Genomic DNA, 22,573 nt, shown 5'->3' with positions numbered 1-22,573 from the left:
GCTCCTTTTTATTATAATTTTTATAGCTATAATTTAACAACTGTTTTACCTGTAAAATATGTCCATTGTAGAGACTAGATGTTAGTCTAATGCCCATGTACCCGGCGTTGAAGAATACTCGATTCGGACAGGAGAATAATAGATAATAAATCACAACAATAAACCATTACATTTATGACAGTTTTATATCGCGTGCATATGAAGGAAGCTGTATATTTTTTAAACATATACTCTTTTATTATATCTCTGCCTAGTTTTTTCAGCAGCGTTTTACTCTCACCTATTTAGGGAAAACACCCTGGACGTTGTATACGTTCCGTGGTCAAGGAATGTTTATCCTGCTGATGTTAAACATATACACAGTTTGTGTTTTTTTACCTGATCCAACTGCTCGGAAAAGATGTTTATGAAAATGTAATATTGGTTTGATGTACATGTGCAAGGCCGTAGTTAACTTCTTTTGACAGGGGTGGGGTGGTGGTGGTGGTGGTGGTGGTGGTGGTGGGGTGGGGTGGGGGGTGGGGGGGGTGATATTTGTTAAAGTATCACTTGTACCCAACTTGATTACCCCACCCACCCCCGCCCCCCCGCCCCCCGGCTGGCTACGGCACTGATGTGTACATTTGTATAATCAATACATGAGCTCTATTTCTACCGTAATGTTGCTGCTAGCGACCTGAGTGTAAACATAGTTCAGTGAGGTGAGGTGAAATGTCGTTTAACATCGCGGTCCAGATAATTTCACTTAATTGACAACGTGCCCGTGTGTGTATATACAACCATACCGCTATAAGATATATTTTAATCAAGAAAACAACAACAATGCGTTAAATATTAAATGTTGAATATACAATACTAAAGATTATCATCTCTTAAACTTTCCAGAAATCCCAACACTGTGTTTTAATAGGGATTTGATTTGAACCCATGATAACTTAGTAAGCACTGGAAACATATCTGTACTGTATTGAATAAGGTATTAGCCTGATACAAATGTTTGAGAGAGATTATTCATTACATAAATTTTGTCTTATCTGACTTTTTATGCTCCTAGATAATGAACAAGGATTATTTTCAGGTGCAGCTGGACTAACAGCATCTTTGTTTGAACACATGCAGCTGCTGTTCTGACCGGCCTCCAGGTAAATAAGGCTCATCAACCTGTGAAGATCTGGGTCAGAATAGGTCTTCAGCAACCCATGCGTGCTGTAAAAGGCGACTACACTTGTTGTAAGAGGCAACTAAGGAGATTGGGTGGTCAGGCTCAGTGATTTAGTTGATGCATGTCATCCATCCCAATTGGGTGGATCCATGCTCATGTCATTCACTGGATTGTCTGGTCCAGACTCGATTATTTTCAGACTGCTGTCATATTGCTGAGTGCAGCGTTAAACAACAAACAGACAAACAAAACTATACTTAATAAAGGGCACGGGAGGCCCAGTCGTCTAAGTAACTGTAAATCACTGCGCAGTTGCATCCCTTTCGGCACCTTGTGGGTTCGAATCCCGGTTCGTCCTGGTTATGTTTCTAGGTTTGTCAGCACCAAAACGAGGTCCATCACTCTGTCCTGCAATAGGTTGAGACTTTGTGTGGATTTAAGGTAATTTTGAACAGCTCTTCAGTAGTACAATGCACAGCTCATCAGCTTAATGTGAGGGGAAAGTCTGAGGTGATGCAGGTTTCCCACATTATTGAGACCGCCTCCGTGGTCTTGTGGTAGAGCGTCCGCCCGGGGAGCGGAAGGTCCAGGGTTCGATCCCGGGCCGCGTCATACAAAAAGACGTTAAAAGATTGTACTTGTTGTTACCCTGTCTGGCGCTCGGCATTAAGGGGCTAAAACAAGGACTGGTCGGCTCGGAGTCAGTATACTGTGTCTGAGTGGGGTATTCATGGTAAACTGCGGCATGGTATCTCAGTGAGCTAGCACTATAAATCGGCATCAGTCCGGACTAGTACAAGCAGCCACACACACACATACACGTGCATGCACGTCGCTATATAAGTGCAATAATCTTGGACGCGACGTTAAACCCAATTTCACATCACCTCACCACATTATTGTTTGTTTGTTGTTTAACGCCACACTCAACAAACATCAACAGATGAAAGCGTGATTGTCCATACCTTTAGGATATGTCGACACACATTCAATGCAATCCCCCAATCCTGTTAAAGTTGCTTCATCTAAGATTTACAAAGTATAGAGGATCCACAGGGGCTCGGCAAGCCATATAGGGTGGAGTAAGATAAGAAGTCCCAAATATCCCTTGCTTGTGGGAAGAGCTGACTAAAGAGAATCAGGTCAGGTTGAGTGACTTGGATGCTTCGCCTGGTCGAAACTCGATTATGTACAGGATGCTGGGATACAGCTCGTATAATGCTGAAGATTTTGTAGTTGCATCTATTAATGTTTTTCAATCCATCAGAGATGGACAGATGGAAATTAAAAAAACACAACTTCTTTGATGGTCCACGGATTCCCATTAATCTCCTCTTACAACAGACATGGGGTGCTGGTGACCTATTCTGCGGCCCTGAAATCCTCATTGGGTCTCTCTCAGAAATCTGTACTGAGAGCAGGAAACTATACATAGACACAAGAGAAATATACAACAAAAATTAAAATTTTTAATGTTTCTTTTTTAGTAACATGTGAAGGAACTGAGGATCCTGATGGTCACAGGACAGTATGGCAACGTAGAACATGTTCACTTTATTTGTCTGTCTGTGAACAAATAGATACATAGCTGAAAAGGAACATCTCGCGTCAAATGCGATCCAATTCTGCATGTTCTGACTCTAAATATGAATAAATTCCCCCTCTGCCCTACATTGTGTATTGTCAATAGAAAACCAAAGTATCTCATGAAAATTTATGGACTACTAAGAATTTAAAGAAACCTGATTATTTCATATTACTAGATACTAGATACTATTTCACCAAATAGTATGAAAGAATTGGGTGTTCTTTAACTTCTTTTAAGTTTTTGTTTCTAACCTTTTTTCAAAGACCTATAATGACAGAAACAGACAGAAACAGACCAATTTTTTCTCAAAATCATAGATGCCAACATTACTTAGGAGAAATACTGAGAGAAAATCCCAGTTAGTCCCAAACAACTGTATGATAGATATTTGCATGATGATTGAAAGATCTGAATGGTGGAAGTTTTACATGAGGTGAAATAGGGTTGAATATTTCATACAAGATTATTGCACTTATACAGCAAAGTGGGAAGTGTAAGTGTTTTCAAGAGAGCCTTATGATCAACAGGCATAAAACAATTTGTAAAACAAAAAAACCGAATTGGTGCCATCTGCACAAAGTGTTCTTAAAACAAAGACCATCACAGTGACACAGGCCATAGTCCTTAATCCTTAAAGGAACCGGATTGCTGACCAAGGATAAATATATAGAGAGAATTTAAGATTGAAAACCCACAAAAAAACTGATCCTGATAAGGGACACAAATCAACCATAGACAGCTCTAGCACAATGATTGTGGAAGTGAATCCATTCTTAGATCACATAGCAGCATTATCTAAATGATCCCACGTGTGGTCCATGAGTCCTTGAGGTTTTCGATAGTTTTCGAATCTAGAGAGTATCTGGACCCCTAAATCTTTGGCTTTTAATGACAAGGACCTCCTGACTTTCATGCTTAGTTTCGAACACTGATCAGTGTGTTCAGTATTACACACTTGTTAACCATGTTGTTCCTCAGGCATGGTTAGTGATTGGCCACACTGATAATCATGGTGTACAGCACTTCGTTGTCATGCTGTTCAGCGTTGTGAGGGTCGATGACAACCATCTTGCGTGATGACATCTTCATTTGTCTCTCCACCTCAAGGAAGCCCTTATCTCCCGACAGTATTGTGAAGGGGATGTGCTTAGGCAGCCGCTCGTCCATCTTCCCAACCTGTATATTGACAGAATCAAAGAGCAACTTAATTGTAATTTAAGCAATGCTAATTAACTTTGAAAATAAATGTCCTGAGGCCACCTTTCTGCACAGCTTTGCAAAACAAGATCTTTTACACTCATATCGTGGTTGCTTAAAAAATGCAATCAGGCCATCAACAGGCAAACTAGAGGTTGATAGTGTAAGCATTTTCTAGCGGCAGGATAGGACAACACACAAACCAGAATTCCTCTCTGATTTTACTCGGAATGTGTACCAAAATTCATCAATATAGGCATAAAAAGTAACAGTTATCCTGAAAGCCAAGTAAGGACCAAGCTACCAAATAGTAATAGTTTGATTCCTTCCAGAAGCAATTACAATAAGAAAAGCTTATGAAGGACGTACAAATTTGATATGTTGTCATATACAGTCGTGCCTCGTTTATACGGACACTTGCGTCATTTCACAATTCGTCCGTATAAACGAATTTCCGTATAACTGAAACCAGCTTCTTACTGGAAGAGTTACTTCCCTTCAATTATGCAACTCATGACAGATGACAGAGCAAACAGATACATCCACTCAATCTTTATTCAAGATATACACGTTTCAAAAAATCTGTCTCTGACCTCCACAGACGCCATATTTATCGAATGGGATTACATGTACAATAAACAAGCTCGTCTCAAATGCAACTCAGTGTCACTCGGTTAATTGACTTCTCACGAATCAAAGGATTACCACCAGCGGAAGTGTATTGTCCGGGTAAGTGAGACGATTTTGTGTGCATTTCAGTGTTTTGTGTATGAAAATGACCATCCGGTTCCGGAAACTGAATTTCCGTATATACGGGTAAATTTATATAGTAATTATTTCGTTTTGAATGAAAATCGTCCGGGAACCGAGGTTTCCGGATATCTGAAGTCCCTATAAACGGGTCATGACTGTAACAGCATGATGAGGGATTAATTATACTTAAATCTACATTTCAACAATGTAATATGTTTGCTAAGAAAGTAAATTCAAAAGATGAAAACTAACATTCTGCTGCACAAGGGACCACAGAGAAAAAATCTAATTAGGAGATAAATTGGTGTGTTTTCAATGTAGAGCTAGGTTACCTGTAGATTTAACCGTGCTAAATTGGATTTGGAACCGAACATGCAGCGTGAGGTTTTAAATTTTAAATCTAGCTCTACATTGAAAACAGAGTATGTTTATTGCCATTCTCCCATGGGTAAAGAAAACACGAGCTCCTTGGTGTTAGCAAATATATTGAATGAAGCGGCCTGGTTTGAGTCCAGTGTTTTGAGTGTGTTGTTGATCTGAGTTACTGAATCACCGACAACAGCCTTTAAATAAGATGTGGCGCTGTATATGCTCAAGCAGTTTGTTTGCACCATAATACTTCACTCCAACATATGACAGGCATTGAAAGCATATAAACATGGTAAGCAAAAATGAGGTGGGCACCCCAAAGAAAAGTAAGCAAGCTTTGCAAAGCTCTCATTCTACACCACACGTCACCATTATGACATCATATCGCTCATAGAGACATGACGTTACAGTTGTACATAGAAGCACCAAATTCCAACCTCTCTCTTGTCCCCAAAACTTAAAATACATTCTCTTTGTCGATTTCTATCGTGCTTTCTGCATGAAATGTATTGCCACACATCCTTTCAATATTGTAGTAACTACAACTTTACATTTTGAAACCTGTAATTGTAGATATAATTATTTGAATATTGCGATTTAACAACCTCTGATTGACCAATAAGAATCAAGTAATTTCCAAATTCATGGTAGAATTGTAATATATGTTAAAATTGCATAAGTAACATAAGCAACATAAGATACTCACTGTCAGACATATTGCGAAGTCTGCAGCATCCTTACTGGTACCACACTGGTCATGGATGTGCAGACAGTTGTTTTCAACCAACCTCTGGTATATCACATTCCTGTAGAGACAGAGACAGTGAATGAGCAATCAACATCAAGTAAGATATTGGTTTGATTTGGTTTGTTGTTAACGCCACACTCAGCAATATTCCAACTATATGACGGCGGTCTGTAAAAAATCGAGTCTGCACCAGATAATCCAGTGATTGATATCATGAGCATGGATCCACGCAATTTGGATCGATGACATGCATCAACCAAGTCAGCGAGCCCGACCACCCGATCCCGTTAGTCACCTCTTACGACAAGCATAAACGCCTTTTACGGCAAGCATGGGTTGCTGAAGACCTATTCTGCCCTGGGTCTTCACGGGTCACAAGTAAGATATAGCATTGGTGCATGTATTAAAGAAGTTGTTATCCATAAATTGTGTCTACTTTCTTGTAAATAATCAAGTCTGGACCAGACAATCCAGTGATTCTTATTGTGAACAACGATCCATGCAGTCGGGGTACAATGACAAGCTAATGAACGGAGTCACCAAGCCTGACAACTATTCCATTTGGTTGCCTCCTACAACCAGCATAGGTTGGTGGGTACCTATTCCAAACAGGAATCCCTACAGGTGTGTAAATAATCAAGTCTACTCCAGACAGCTGTGGTTGAGGATTTGGAGAGTATTAGCACTTACCACTGCCATTAGTGTATGATAATACACAAACATCTACAGCGATAGAAACTAACGGTTTTAGCCCACTAGTCCTAATAATTATAAAAATTAACACATAGCAAAACTCTTACATAGGGCAAATTTCTACTGGTCCTTATGATACCTAACTATTGTTTGTTTGTTGTTTAATGCTGCACACTGCAATATTCCAGCTATATGACGGCGGTCTGTAAATAATCAAGTCTGGACCAGACAATCAAGTGATTGACATCCTGAGCATCGATCCACGCATTTGGGATCGATGACATGCATCAACCATGTCAGCGAGCCTGACCACCCGATCCTGTTAGTCGCCCTTACAACAAGCATAGTCGCCTTTTTCGGCAAGCATGGGTTGCTGAACACTTATTCTATCCTGGATCTTCACGGGTCCCTTTACTATTGGGCAGTTTGGCAAGGACTATAGGACTAGAGCCAATTTCTAACGCTGAATCTAGGTCATAGTCATACACTGTAACTACTGATCCACCAATTTTGTACTCTCTTCATACAAGCATCTTTCGTCTCAATGCAACAGGTACAGAGTGAAAGTGGATGGATCTCAGTAACAGGATGCTGAAAACCCCCCAGCTGTATTGAAAGTTGGGAGCGAACAAGTTCAACTACTATGTTTTTTCAGAAAATTTGATTTGAACACCATGTTTGAACAGAAAGTAGGTGTTCTGCATTTACCATTCAAAACTAGGACCTGGGTACCCACAGGACAACCTGGACCTGGGGTTAGTCACTTGATATACCCGGTATAGTTTAAAGACAAAAATTATCATCAACTCTGTGAATACACAACAGGTCATGAATGTTCACATTTCTTTCGGACTATTCACGCATTCCTTCTGACTTTATTTTTGAATAAAGATAAAGCTTCAGTCAGCTTCAGTCAACTTCAGTCATGCATAACCAGATTGTTTTATAGTGTACCTAAATACTTTTTGTCAGGGCTCTAATCAAACAATTCCCTATTGGACATTTTATACCAATCTCTTGAGACCTACTGCAGGGTACCCGTGTAGGTTTGGGTAATAGGGGCTTGGGTGCTTGGTACCCTAGTACCACACATTGCTTTAATACAAGGCAGAGAAAAGGGTTCATTTATCTTCTATGAGTCACAAATGGCCTCATTTCATTAGCGTACTCAAAACACACATTCATGACTACTACACATCATAAAGACCTGTGAAGCACTGATGATGACATAGCCCAGGAGCATCCTAACAACCAAGTCCACATAAAGAATATATTTTTGTATCTTAAGGATACTTTTTGAAGCTTATTGTGCAAGGGTTGTTTTGATACACTACAAATAGAACTGAAAATATAAAAATCCATCAAGCTGAAACTTACTTGTTTGGTGGAACCCATCGTTGCTTTCCTCCATAGAAACCCCACACAAAGCTCTTCTCTGGCAGATTGCGTGGAAGTTTCTTGAAGAAGCCACCCCAGTTGTCCAGATCCACAAACAGAACAAGTTTCATCTCATCCAAGTTGTGAGGGTATGCTTCAAAGGACCTGGAAGAGCTGATAGAGTTAGGTCTGTTCGATGTTGATGCTCTCTCAGCATCCGATGCTGCCTGAGATCTGGATGCATCTGTAGAAGACATCAGTGTGTGACCAAGAGCCAAGTGCTGGGCTGATGACTGAGCACAATCTTTTCCCCCTTGGACACAAAATGTTGACAGATGAACGGGGTCAATCTTGACACGATGGGCAGATGATGATGAAGATGTTGATGAAGAGCTGGAGTGACCTTCTTTCAAAGGACCCGTGACATGGGACTTTGGCAAGTTACATTTGAAAGAAGAGGCCCATATTGGGGAAGTATCAGAGGTTCTGCTGGACAAGTGTTCTTTACGGGCCAATGAGGTGATGTAATCGGATGAAAGCTTTTCTTTCAAAGCAACCTGATGAGAGGATTGAAGATGCTCTGCTTTTGATAAACAAACCAGTTCCTCATTGGCTCGATTTTTATCGTTCCCATTGTTGTCTTTGCAGAAACTTGTATCATTATCGACAGAAACTTCAAATTCACTGGTCAAAGATTTTCCTTTCCTTGACTTAGATTTTTTGCCCTTCTTTGATTTCTTAGCACTTGATGATGACTTTTCATTAAGTTTACGTCTTTTACAAGCCGATGAAGTCAGGTTTAAGATCTCATCTTCACTGGAACTGGATATTTCGATTACATAGGACCTCTTTCTCCCATTATCAAGTTGACAAGAATCACTTCTTTCTGAAGATGTGGATACAAGACGTTGAGTATCTGTGCCTCCAGGAGTAGAAGATGCTGACATATTAAGATGAGTTTCCACATCTGCTGTGGTGGATGCTGAATCAAGATGCTGCATTTCCACAACACCTGGCGATGCTAATGCTGATGCTGATGCTAATGCTGATGCTGATGCTGATGCTGATGCTGGTGCAAGGCTATGAAGGTCCACATGTCCTTGAGAAGTTTCTGCCAATCCTGAAGTAGAAGGTTCTGTTGGACAGGGAGAAGGATCCAAGCTAAGAGGCTGAGTTTTACCTGGTCCTTCTGTATACAATGTTTGTACATTAGGACTCACATGGAGTGTATGCCCACAGCGAAGTACAAACTCATTGAAGGAGTTAAAGTTAAGGTTGGTGCTGACTCCCTGCATGCCAGTTACACAATTATGGATTCCATCAGAAGGTGGGGTGTGTAAGATCTGTAGGCAGGTATCACAGGTTTTGTCTCCTAGGTACTCCGCAAATATTTCAACCTGCAAAAGGTTGGATGAGAATACACAATAGCATTAACAGATTGATAGAGTGAACTTGAAGAGAAAGAGGGTCAGTGAAGAGAGAAAGACAGAAACAGAAAGATGAGAAAGAGAGAGAGGAGAAAGAGAGTGAGAAATTTGTAAGAGGTTTTGTCTAATATATCTCCTTTTGATATATGATTAATATTGATGCTCTTACCAGGTTACAGGTGGATGATGATGTGAACATGTGCGTCTCCTCCATCTCCCGCCGGTGCTGATCCAACTCCTGCTGACTTCCTACCACCACCTGACACTCCACACAGGTCAAGGTGAAGGTTGGACATCTGGCCTTCACCTTCTGGATGAAGTCACGCGCCAACTCTAATGTCACTGGCACAGTCCTTGGACATGATGATGGATTACTGTTGAGGTCATCTGAAAATATCAGGTCTCTATTATAGCACAGATGGTATTATTGAAGAGGATACTTTAACATCAGTAAAGCCAGACTTTGATAGAACTCACTTCATTAAGTTTGTCACAGACAATCTGTCAGATCTTTTAATCATTCTTATAATAGATCTATCCTAATGGGATGTTGTTGAGTCAGATCTGTTATGACACTCTTAGAGGCAATAATGAGCTCCAGTGAGTGTGTTTTTTTAATGCCACACTTAACACTATTCCAGTTATATCATGGCGTCTGTCGGGTTAATGTGGGAAGGAAGCCCAAAGTGACGCAGGTCGGATGTTTACTACTTTGGTGAAACCCACAAGCATGGGTATGATGCTGACAAACCTAGAAATATAATTGGGGCGAACTGGTATTTGAACCAACGATATGTATTTTTTAACGTAAAAATATCATTTATACTTACCCTGCCTTATACTTATTGCTTATCTCATCTCATTTCCGAAAGTAAGTTGAAACTTCCAGAACAGTGTTCCCGGAGAATTTGTAATAAAACGGATCTTACTTCTCTAAATGAATCAAATCACGTGAGCACCTTGATTAAAAACATTAAAAGATGTGGAAACTATCTGTGGATGCTAAGGTTTGGGTACACATGCTTTGCAAATTCTGCAGTCGTCCGAACTGCATGTTCCATGTATGAAGCTTGTAGAGATCCGGTCTTGGATGAACTTTGATCTGTGTGAGGACCAAGAAGAAGATTTGTCCATCTGATCCTTTGAATCCTGTACTACTTCTTTGTTGATATTCCTGATCGAAGATGGATGTAGATTCCCTGGATTGAGGGCTTCGTGTAAAGGTCTGACCAATGAGAATTGGTTATTAGGCCTCAACATTGTAGTAGAGTAAGTCCGAGACAAATTCTTCATATTTCTTCTGACAGACCATTTTGCTGACAGAAGCATTCTCTCTCTGGTCTGTGGTCATCAGAATGTAGTCCTCATCTATGTCCGGAGCCAAGAGGAAAGGCATCAAGCAGGTGAAATATCCTGGGGTGAAACAGAGGAGTACGTAGACCCTGTGTTCTTGTAGCCTTGGCAAAGGAACCGTTCAGGTTCTTTGCCACTTGTGAAATGGGTGTAATTGGCAGAACAGCAGTGTTGATATTGTCTACTTTGATACAATAAGTATCAGAAGGGGACAAGTCTCTGGCTGGTGAAGAGAAGGGAAGTCTGTCTGTGATCCAGGTCATTAACTCGTGGTCTTTATGGATGGAGGTATGGCTCAGGCTCAATCATATCCTTGTCCTGTAATAGGTACAAGGCGTCAGGGTTTGGAGCCGTAACAAAACTCTGAGATTTTTCTTCGGAAAGTCTGGTTGATGGGGTGGTCTGCGTGGAGGGCTGTGTGATACTACCTTTTAAATATTAACTAGATGATGTAGTAGGCTTGAAGAACGTAGGCTGTGTAAACGTTGAAGGACGCGTGAAGGTCTGAGGCTGCATGCAGGTATATGGCTGCGCTAGGCTGGTAGTTCATGTTGTCGGCTGCATGTTCTGTACTTTAGCAGCTGGCTTCGTTGACCCATTCATGGATAACACGAATTGCTCATGTGCTGGTGTGCATGCATGGCTTAGCAGTGCGTTTGGGTGAGCTGTTTTTCTGTTCTCCGGGAACACTGTTCAGGTTTCCACTACCTTTCGGAAAGGAGATAAGTAATGAGCATGAGTCAGGATAAGGTAAAATCATGGGTTTCTGGCGAACCCAAGAGGTGCAACTCTGCACAGCAAACTGCAGCACCTAGACGATCAGGAAAGTCATATGACATTGCTAGCTAGTTTTGACAAGAGGATTTGTTCTCATTTTTATTGAGCAAATATTAATGCTTACTGCAACATCAGCATATTTATAGCTATTTGCATAACCAACTAAAATGCCACTTCTGACTGGCACTTAAATATCCATCCAAACTTTCATCCCAGAATGACCACAACCTGACCGTCAAGATCATCTCACCACTGAAGGGGTAGGCCACCTGGAAGTGGAGCAGTTCCTCCATGTGGTTGTGACAGCGCATCTTCTCCGGGAAGAAGAGCAGGCACTGAGGACACATGTAGGCACACACAGGCAGCGGGAGGTAGAGACTCAGGTGGTCCGACATCACCATGTGCTCTTGACAGTCGATGCTTCGCTGAAACATACTGAGGTCCTCATGAGGTGGTCAGTGTTACTGCATCACAGGCACGAAACCTGCTTCTCTTTACCACTGATTATTTTATGTTCACAAATACAGTAATATACCAGAAAACCTTCATTTGAAGTGAGTTGAATGAATGTTATTTCTGATGCAGGCAGCAATGTTTCAACAATAGTACAGCTGTTTGTAAATAATAGAATATTGCTAGCAACAACAATCCTAATAAAATCCTAGATATTTTTTTATTTGTATACTTAGCCTGCATTACTCCTTAAACCCATCCTTGCTGTAAAAAGTGACTTTAGTTGTCGTAAGAGGTAACTAACAGGATCGGGATCTAGCTGACTTGGTTGATGCATGTCACCGTATCCCAATTGCATGGATTGATGCTCATGATGTCAATCACTTGATTGTCTTGTCCAGACTCGATTATTTACAGACCACCATCATGTAGCTGGAATATTGCTGAGTGCAGCGTTGAACAAGAAACAAACAAACCATAATGCATCTATTGCTGGATCTGGACAGAGAGAAAGAGCTGTGTGAGGTCTTGCTGAAGAAGAAGAAGTTGTTTCAACTAGATGAGTGGCCAACCCTATCACTGAGCTCCCATGTGACCACGGAAGTGATGATGTCACGGATCAGCACATTACTGATTAAAAACCGGAACATCTGAAGGCATCGTGGAGAGGTAGCTCTGAGAGGGACGGGTCACTTTAGACGTAGCAATGCAGGATAAGTATCCAAAATTAAAAACCATTTACTAGATTCTTTAACTTATCCTGCATTACTCCTTACTGCATCTGAATCAAACGGATCGGTGGAGGGCATACTTCAGAAGTGATCTTCGATAAAACTTTCCAAAACCCTCAGCCAATCAGCGAATGTGATGTCTGGCATTGAGCGACCATTCCTGTTGATAGGGAGGGAGAAAGTTAGGTTTACGTGAAATCCAGGAATCGATGCAGTCATAGAAGATAAATGAGATTAAAATCTTAAACAAACGTACTCAGCCTAATGCGTGTAGCATGTAGCCTTCTAGTCAGAAGTGACACTCACCAGAGAGGTCGCAAAGCCAGCTCTGGATATGTGGAAGCACCAATGGCGCTTAGTAGCGGTGACCTGCTGGACCTAAAGGGTGAACGCCTTCCACATAGTGGCTGGCAAAGATGGTGTCTGAATGCCAGAAACAGCCCTCCATAATGGCGCGTCTAGAGCAGTTGCTCTCAAGTGATTGCCCGGATCTCATGTTGGTTGATGGCTCTCGGAGGATCCAGTCCCACAGCCTCGAATACCTGAAGGATGTTGTCTGAAGGATGATGAAGCCAGGCGCTGGTGTTGCGGCTGAGTTTCGCCTGCGGTGTCGTCTATACCGGTATTCTCAGTAGGGTGAGGGCTACGTTCAGATCCCAAGCTGGAGGTCTAAACTTAGCCTTCTGGTCCAGGTCGGACTTGGAGTTCCGGTTTCTTCGTCATTTTCTGATCTTCTGGAACTGCCGGAACTGCCAAAACAGAGTTGAGGGCCACAAGGTATGTTGTGATAATGCTTCCTTTCAGACGATGCTTGTGATGCAGGAAGAGAAGAAACTGTGAAGAGTTGGGTTTTTTCCTTGCAAACACTTTCAAAGGAGCGCCACTTACTGTCATTCAGACATCTGGTAAACGGTCTATGTGCCAATGTAATAGCTCTCGCTGTCCTAGCAAGGGAATCCTTGGCACTTAAGGCTATTTGTAGATGGAGCACACGTGTAGATGTAACCTTTCTGGTCTGGGTGTGGCCGTTTGCTGTGCGGATGAATCAGTAGATTCGGCCAGTCTGTGAGTTGGAGAGGATCGTTGGCGGCTATCTCTCAGAGATGACAAACTATCTCTCACTGGCCACCAGGACACGTCCAAAGTCAGATCAAGGCTCTGCGTCTGGTGGCAAATCGGTCTATGTTTGGAAGTCTGTGGCAAGAGAAAAACAAGAGTGAAGACTTCTTCCACTCAGTGGGTGCAACTCTGTCAGGCCTAGAGTTGGCATCTGCCAGGATGTTGCGACAATCCGGGATGTGTTGGACCCGGAAATGGAATTCCAATTGATCAACCAGGTTGAAGAATCCGAAAATTAGCTGTAGAAGCGAGTGGGAGTGGATTGTTCCCTGAATCTGGAGACACCAGACGATGGTGATGTTGCCCGTTTAGATGATCAGTGTGCGCTGGAGTCTGCTTCCAGTGTGAGAGAGCCAGTATGAGCGCCTCCAGTTCCAAGGTGGTTGATATGCCATTGCTGTTGAGTGTCTGACCACAGCCCCGAGGCGACTTAACCCTCCAGGTGCGCTCCCCATTCTTGAAGAGAGGCGTCGATGAATAGGTGTAATGAGGTCGTAAACTCTGTCAAGGAGATGCCGTCTAAGGCATTCGATTTCACCGTCCACTAACAGAGATGAGGTTTGAGGCGGTCTGGGAGGATGATAGACACCAACTGGTGTTGGCGCCTGATCTTGGGGACAAGAAACATCTGTATCGGGCGCAGTTGGCGCCTCCATCTAGAGGTCAGGTCCTGCGCTGATGTGAGGAGACCCAAGAGTGCCTGCTACTGGCACAGAGTGCGTGATTGGTGGAGTGCAGGAAGCAGGTGTATTTGGTGCCACCTGTCCCTGGGTACAGAGAGGAGGTCTTGGTCAGATTTAAGCGGCCTCCGATGAATTGGAGACGGAACGAAGATTGATCATCAATCCCAGTTGGAGTAGGAGACGTTGTGTGACAAAGGAGTGAGGCCATGTTTGCTGGCCAAGGAGGCCATAGAGATTGTACAGTCCTTAGCCATAACACCAGGCTTATATTCACCATATTCTTTGTCCCAAAGAAGGACTCGGACCAATTCCGAATGTTCCACAATCTCGCCACCTTTAACAAGCACTACTTGGCTCATCCACAGTACTTGCGGATGACCACGCTCAGGCTTCTCCGGTCCAGGACACAGGCTCACGACTCTCTCATCAGCCTGGACATCAAGGGAGTCCACTATTAGGGGGCAGTGCTCCCATTGGAATTTCCTCGGCTCTGTTGCTATTTACACGCATTACCAAGCCAATAGCCTTCTTCCTCCACATGAAGAATGTCCAATTCGAGGCATATATAGATATGTCAATGTTCGAGCTAAGTAGCTGCTGTTGAGTAGGGGGATAGGCGTCCTTGTCTCCCACCTACTGGGATTTCAACATTTGGAACGATGTTTGTGATCCTTTTCACTTTCAGTTATGCATGGCTTTATATTGTTTAGTTTACGGATATATTTTTTAACAAAAGATCTATTTTTTGTTTTCAGGTGATGCCAGGTGTGCAGTTAAGAAAGTCACATTGGTCTTGCAGTTCAAAGTATTGTAGGCTTTATTTATACATTGTGTCAATGGTAGTTTACATTTGGCAGAATAAAAACACAGTTAAGGGTTGTTGCATTGATATTTTTCTGAAATCTTTGAAGCAGATTTTTTCAAATGTTCCTCTATTTCTTTTGACTTTTATGATGGTGGAACATTTTCTTGTGACTGAACATTTTCTTTTTACAACAATCATAGGACAAAGATTTTCTGATGACTTGTTTGTTGATTACCAACATACTCAGCAATATTCAAGCCATATGACGGCAGTCTGTAACTAATCAAGTCTCTGGACCAGACGATCAATATTGAGAGCAACAATCCATATGATTGGGGTACGAAGACAGAAATTCAACCAAGTCACCAAGCCTGACCACCTGATCAATAAAGTCGCCTCTTACGACCAGACCAGCTGAGGAGCAATTCTAATCCCTACAAGTTTCTGATTATTGGAGCTATAATGGAAAAATTCACCTGGAAACTTTCTCCACACTTTGGGCACACAAAACTTAGAGGGTGATCTGGCAGGCAGCCATTGGGCATGTGTAGCAGGGGGTTGCAGGGGGAATGTTCAAAATGGCGTTCATGCATTTCATGATCTTGTTGACTCGTGAACTTGACTTGACAACCAATGATCGGACAGGTCTCGGAGTAGTCATTGGCATTGTTGGAGACATTTAGCCTGGGAGGTGCTAGGATTCGTTGGGAACGGGTGTTACTTCTGTCCACAGTTTCGATTTGTCGCAAAACTTGGCGCTGGCGTTCAGTCATCAGTGGACGTTGTCTACCTGAAGTATTGAAAAGTATGGAAAACTGAAAATAGTGAGTAATGGTTTAGGACCACTTTCAACAGTATATCACATATATCATGGCGTGTCAGCTTGATGTGAGAGGAAAGCATGAAGTGATGCAAGTCTTCAAACCAAATAACACAATCAAGGTCAGTCTGGGATTCAAACTCACAAACATAGATTTCAGGGCCCCGTTTCACAAAGCGATCTTAGCGCTATGACAGTTGTAAGTTTAAGCTAAAGTATGGGAGTTACAATCACCTTAGGGCTATGATCGCTTTATAAAACAGAGCCTTGGCCTGCAGCAAATTATGTATAAAAGATACAACAGGGCCTTTGATAAAACATCTAAATGCAAATGGCAAAAAAAAGACATTTTGTTAGTGTCTGTTAAATTCTGATGTAGGGTTGAGAAATATTTTGATAACACAAAATAATGTGAGTAGACCTCACTATTTTTCTTGGCCCAGGATTCAGCCACATGCCGTGCTCGTTGCAGCTCATACGGAGATGACAGATTGAGCTTTAGATACAGAGAGTGCGCTTTCTCAGCTTCTTGTCTATTCCTCAAACGTTCAATCTGTAAAAAAATATGTAATGATTGTATCACATAATATGCTTACCTCTGATCATGCTAATCAAAGTGAATGAGAGAGTGTTAATGACACTTTGCATAGTATTTCAGTTATATCACGGCAGTCAGCTTGATGAGGAAAGAGGTCTGAAGCAATGCAGGTCATAGACATTAACTCCTTTAGTGAAACACGAGAAGGGGTATGGTGCTCACAAATCTAGAAATCTAGGGTCAATCTGTCATTAAATCCCACGATCATAGGTTTCTGCCAAACCAAAGAGAGAACTCTGTACAGTGAAATGTGGTACCTTAGATGATTTGGCAATCCATATGAAGTTAGTTATTCATTCATTACCCTTTGGAGTGAGTGAGTGAGTGAGTGAGTGAGTGAGTTTTAGATTTTACGCCGCTTTCAGCAATATTCCAGCAATATCATGGCGAGGGACACCAGAAATGGGCTTCACACATTGTACCCATGTTGGGAATTGCACCCGGGTCTTCAGCGTGACGAGCGAACACTTTAGCCACTAGGCTACCCGACCGCCCCTATTACCCTTTGTAGCCTTTGTTTAAATTCTCATACTACTAGATATTACGTTTACAATACGAATATTCTCAGTTTAAACATATAAAGACACAGTTGCTTCAGCATTTGTTCAGCGGCGTTGAGTCTACTTCCTGATTTATCATGACTATACAGGGGTACAGGTGGCCCAGTCGTCTGAGGCTCCTCAAAATTGCTATGCTGAGTTGGGCATACCAGAAACCTATGATTGTGGGTTTGAATCGCAGTTCGCCCTGATTATGTCTCTAGGTCTGTCAGCACCATACAATGCTTGTAGGTTTCACCAAAGTGGTAAACATTTGAGACGTGCATCACTTTGGGCTTTCCTTCCACATTAAGCTGACATGATATAACTGGAATACTGCTAAAAGTGACGTTAAAACCCACTCACTCATGTCTATACACACCCTAGTAGTGTACAGACAGCACCAGCCTTTTACAGCTTTACAGATATAAGTCATCTAATCCCAACAGCAAGTTAGAATCACTCTGTATTGTCCAAACCGACTTGTCCTCAAACCACACTTGTTTATCTTTACTCATCAGAGAGTTTATAATACTTAACATATACTACAAAAAGAATTTAAGGACCATTCGATTCTTTCATATTGCTACAGTAATATAGTACGCCATGGCTGATATACTAGAGTACCGTATTCGACCTAATAAGCGCCTAGGGTGCTCTCAAAACTAGAAATAGGGGGCTCTTATTAGAATATTATTTTGGTGAAAAAAAAACAGAGTTGAAAGATACATTTTGTGGTTTATGCGGACAGCCTGAAATGTTTATATTCAACAGATATATTTTTCCAGAATTTAATTGCCAATAATAAAGGGTGCATATAACACACGAGGGCGTATTATATGCGAATAGGGGTCAGACGGGGTGCTAATTGGGATTGTTCACTAGGCAATATATTAGCAAATCTCGCCGTGGGCGCTTATTATAGCGGGGCACTTATTATGTCGAATATGGTAATATGAAAGAATTGGGTGGTTGTTTAGTTCTTTTGAGTGGTATATACGTCATGGAATATGGTGATACCTCATTGCATCTAAAACAAAACAAAAACTGACCAGGTAAGGATGTCACATGTGGGATGACTCCGTGGACTGCTACATATGCACCCACCAACATAAGGCATGTCAAATATAATATGCATGTACACAGCCCTACAATGGGCACCAATGTCATTTTAGCAGTCATAAGTCACAAGGACATGTCCACTTTGTATCACCAAGTCACACAAGTTTGATTGACATGTAACTTCGATCGGCCATTTTGAATCATATTTCTCGCGATATGTAACGAGAAATTATGTTACATGCAGCTTTGATCTTCTGGCAACACCGCTTTTGTTCGCTTGAAACGGAAAATGCTTAGTGTCAAGTTACTTAACGTAAGTTATAGCTCATATTCAGCAAACAACTACTTTTTAACCCGAGATCACTAATGTAACTTTATCAGCTCAAATAAAATGTCAATTGTAATAAATTCACACATTGTAAATCGATGACACACCTATCGTCTGCTTGTTCACTTTCATGGTGTAAATGTCACATGATCAGACATGTGATGTGCTCGCCAAAATTTAAAACTATGGAATAAAGTAAAGGTCATTTTTTATTGAAAACTTTATGCTTTTTGAGAACTTGTCTCTGTAGTTTTGATGATATATAAAATTAAGCTTTATTTTTACAGTTTTGACCAATGGTGAACCAACCAGAAGAGGCAAATATAGGCAATATTTGTCTGCAGCCCTAGACAAGGCATATAAAGCTGTTTTGGGTGGAATGGCAATTTAAAAAGCTGCCATTACCTTTCCTGTTCCATTTGCTACACTTCATGACAGGATTAGTGGGAAAATTTCTATTGAATGTAGTACCACTGGTAGAGAACCACTATTGTCCATAGGAAAAGAACAGGGACTTGTTTCACATATTGATGCCATGGCAAATTTTGGGTATGGCTATACTAGGGCTGAGGTTACTACTATTGCCACAGGCGTAGCAATATATGTTGGAAAGAAGTCAAAGGATGAACAACCCCTATCACTTCAGTGGTTCTATGGGTTTATAAAAAGCGATGGTCTGATCTACGAACTCTGCTGCAAATGTAACTAATTTGTACCTGATGAGGTTTGAGCTAGTGTCTCATTGATCATTACAACCTGGGTGCAATGAACACACCCTACATGTCAGCGCTTGACTCATTTATGTTTCTGCACACCAGTTTGGGTTGTGCGTCGACATTCTGAGTTTTGGTGCACCTGTCACAATGAGCCTGAAGAATAACTCCCTGCATCAACCTTGTAAATAAGTTGGATTTTTGTGACTTTTCATCGTCTTTTTCAATATTACTGTATTTCCTTGAGTATAGTGTGCTTCCATGTATAATGCGCACCGCCCTCTAGCGGATTCAGTATTTTGGAATATTTTGTTTTTTTAATATTATGCTCAGAAAAAAATTACACGGCACCCCTTCAGCAAATTTTGGTTAACAAACTGGTGATAATAAAGTTGGTCAGTACAAATTTGAAATTTGAGATAAAAAAAAATAGCCAGACATGTTGATTTACCTTTTAAATTGTATTTTTTGTTCTGCTAGGCATTGTTTTAATCCAGGGATTAAGATTACCTTGTGTATTTTCTAGTAAACTAAGCCGGAAACAGCAAACAGCTGTGCATGCATTTTCTTGGAATCTATCGGTGATTCAGTTAAAACTTACCCAATGATATAACTATACAGGAATTTGAAGCATGGATCAGGAAAAATTGTATCTGAAACAATTTTCATTATACTCAAGAACAGGGGTCCGGAAAATTTAAAATCCCAATCGGACATTTGCATTTAGGCCACGCCCCCTTCAAATAGCGTATTTTAGGATGACTTTTCACACACATTACAAGTTGTTACGTATTCATAATATGATGAATTATGAATTGTTTCAATTTAAATTGTTTAATTCACCGGACAATTAATAACAAATAATATCATTGGAAAACATACGTTTGTTTCTGTTATAATAACGATCTGTTAACGTAGTGAACGGTCTAATTAATATTCATGAGTTACATTCATGAGTCTGCTCAAGTGTACGCGTTGTAACATTTGGATCGAGACTATTATCCCATATTTGGTTATCACGTGACCTCACGGGAAAAGTTTTTTTTAAAACTAAAGATTATTTAAAAACAAGACAGATAATATAATCACAAATACTAAAATATCGTTGATAGCAATAGTTATTTGAATACTTTTTTCATCTGTACTTAATTATTGACCATAAAAAAATGATATCGATCATCACAGAAAGCAAAATGGCGGTCAATCAAGATTCAATATACGACTAGCTACTGAAAACAATAAAATCTGCAAATCCTCATTGTATGTCAACCAAGTGAAAGTCGTTAGCCACGACTTACAAATGATCATCCAGGCTTTGAGCGTTTGGCAGATCCGCTCGACTGATCTGCATCGGTCGACTGGCTGTCGTCACGCTTTCACTTCTTGTCTTGAGGTTACGTATCGTAGCATTGTGAGGATAATGAGGTACATTGATGATGCAAGGTATTTATGTACAGTTGTAAACACCTTTCACTCAAATTAACAAGATGTTCTCAGTAATTAATCCTCGATTAATCAGTGTCAACTCAGTTTATTTTTTTGTGTGCCTACAACAGTGATTGACCGATTGGACTATCATGTAGGTACGATGTATTTACAGCAATCAAAACAAACAAAGCTTGTCAGTGTAGATAATCTTCATTGTGTTACAACTGCAGACAGAAACTGCTCAGTCCTAACTGTTGATCATGTCCGGTCAAAATTTAAGAATGTCTGGACAATACTTTTTAAAATGTCCGGACAGAAAAATTTAAATGCCCGGTAAGCAATATTGTAAACCGGACATTTGAGATTCCCAATCGGACATGTCCGGTGCATAAGACAGTTTCCGGACCCCTGCTCAAGAATATATGGAAAAGAATAAATTGAACATTTGATCAACAAAGATATCATAAAACAACTGTGGACTGTTCTGATTCGGATTTTGACTCAAGCAATCGTCCATACATGTCATCCTGACAAGTCAGCCAATCAAATGATCAAACTTGTGAGACATAGCTTTCTGGGTCACTTCTGTTGACAGTGAGAGGTCGGCCATAACGCGAGTGTCAATTTCAGTGGAAATACCTGAATTTCAGAATTTTTTGTCATAAATAAACAACTTTACAGGTAAGATATTTGAAAATAAAGATAATATGAATATTACTATGAATATTCAGCGACTTTTCATAAGTGATCCAACTTCCATGACACGAGGATACATCATCTGAATTTGAATTCCGTAGATATCTGATATCTTACGCGTTCCTCTCTTTCCCTCCTGTTCTGCTCAAACCTGCCAGACACAGATTCCAGCAGAGGAAATCTTGGCGATGGTGCATCATCATTGTCGTCCTTTCGGGATTTTCTGTTCATAGGGCTTTGAATCTGGAGCAAATATGTGAACAATATTTAGTTTGGACATTTTGTATTCAGACAAAACAAACCCCTGGGGAGTGACTGAGTTTATCATGTTTATAGTAATATTACAAGAATGACACAGTGGGGGACATTAACAATGGATTTCACAGATTCTACCCATATCAGGAATTACCTGATTAGGCCTACCTGCCACAACATGCTTTGAAATAACGATATTTAATGACTAGGCTACCTTCACAAGATCATGTTTGACAAAACATCCTTATGATACATGGATACACATACTGTCAGTGCATGGTCATGATATGTATGCAAGTGTCATGTTGATAGGCATGTTAAAATTTTAGTTATTTATGCAAAAACATGATAAACATGTTCCATACCATCTCACTCTCTGTCACATCAATGATCTCCACAGAGCTGTCAAATGACGCCATTCTTCAATTCCTATGCCAATCTGAAATATGGAATATAACTTAAGCATGCCTACCGATGAAAACCAGCAGACAGCAACATCAAATTTAAATATATTTAGCCACACAAATTACAAGACACAATCCCAATAAAGTTTGCATCGTAATCTGGTAATGATTACACACATCTATTCGCTTGTGTATCATCTGGACAAGTAAGTTTCTTGACATAATCATAGGATAGACATGAACACCCGCTGTAACGTCATTCAAATTAAATGACATAATTAAATAAATACATTAAAGTCGCATATTCAGTCAATGTTAACATAGATTACTTACCATCTGCTTACGGTTCTGGCCAAACGACGTCAAATTTTCCCGGTTCCTCTAAATTCAGGAAAATCTTCCTGCGAAATTTTCAGAAATTACAAACATCTAAAACGAAATACGAATATTGAAAATAATACTTTGCAAACAGCAGCAAAGTAAATTGGTTAACAC

General features: G+C 40.8%; 1 protein-coding gene across 1 annotated transcript; it reads right to left on the bottom strand.

Annotated features, from left to right (window-relative positions):
• Nucleotides 1-2,611: 2,611 nt before the first annotated feature.
• On the bottom strand, nt 2,612-22,480 carry LOC124119886 (E3 SUMO-protein ligase ZNF451-like). The gene is made up of 10 exons (XM_046482552.2): nt 22,412-22,480; nt 22,040-22,113; nt 21,537-21,662; nt 16,482-16,608; nt 15,712-16,025; nt 11,695-11,869; nt 9,484-9,701; nt 7,888-9,284; nt 5,776-5,875; nt 2,612-3,926 (listed from the first exon to the last, which is right to left on the bottom strand). The coding sequence occupies exons 2-10, from the start codon at nt 22,091-22,093 to the stop codon at nt 3,735-3,737; spliced, it is 2,703 nt and encodes a 900-aa protein (XP_046338508.1). The 5' UTR covers nt 22,094-22,113; nt 22,412-22,480; the 3' UTR covers nt 2,612-3,734.
• Between the last annotated feature and the right edge of the window lie 93 nt (nt 22,481-22,573).

Source organism: Haliotis rufescens, unplaced genomic scaffold (genome assembly GCF_023055435.1).
Source record: "Haliotis rufescens isolate VD_foot unplaced genomic scaffold, xgHalRufe1.0.p SCAF_2, whole genome shotgun sequence".
NCBI classification, from domain to species: Eukaryota; Metazoa; Mollusca; class Gastropoda; order Lepetellida; family Haliotidae; genus Haliotis; species Haliotis rufescens.
Note: the sequence above shows the minus strand (reverse complement) of the source record. Positions and strands in the feature narration are given on the sequence as shown.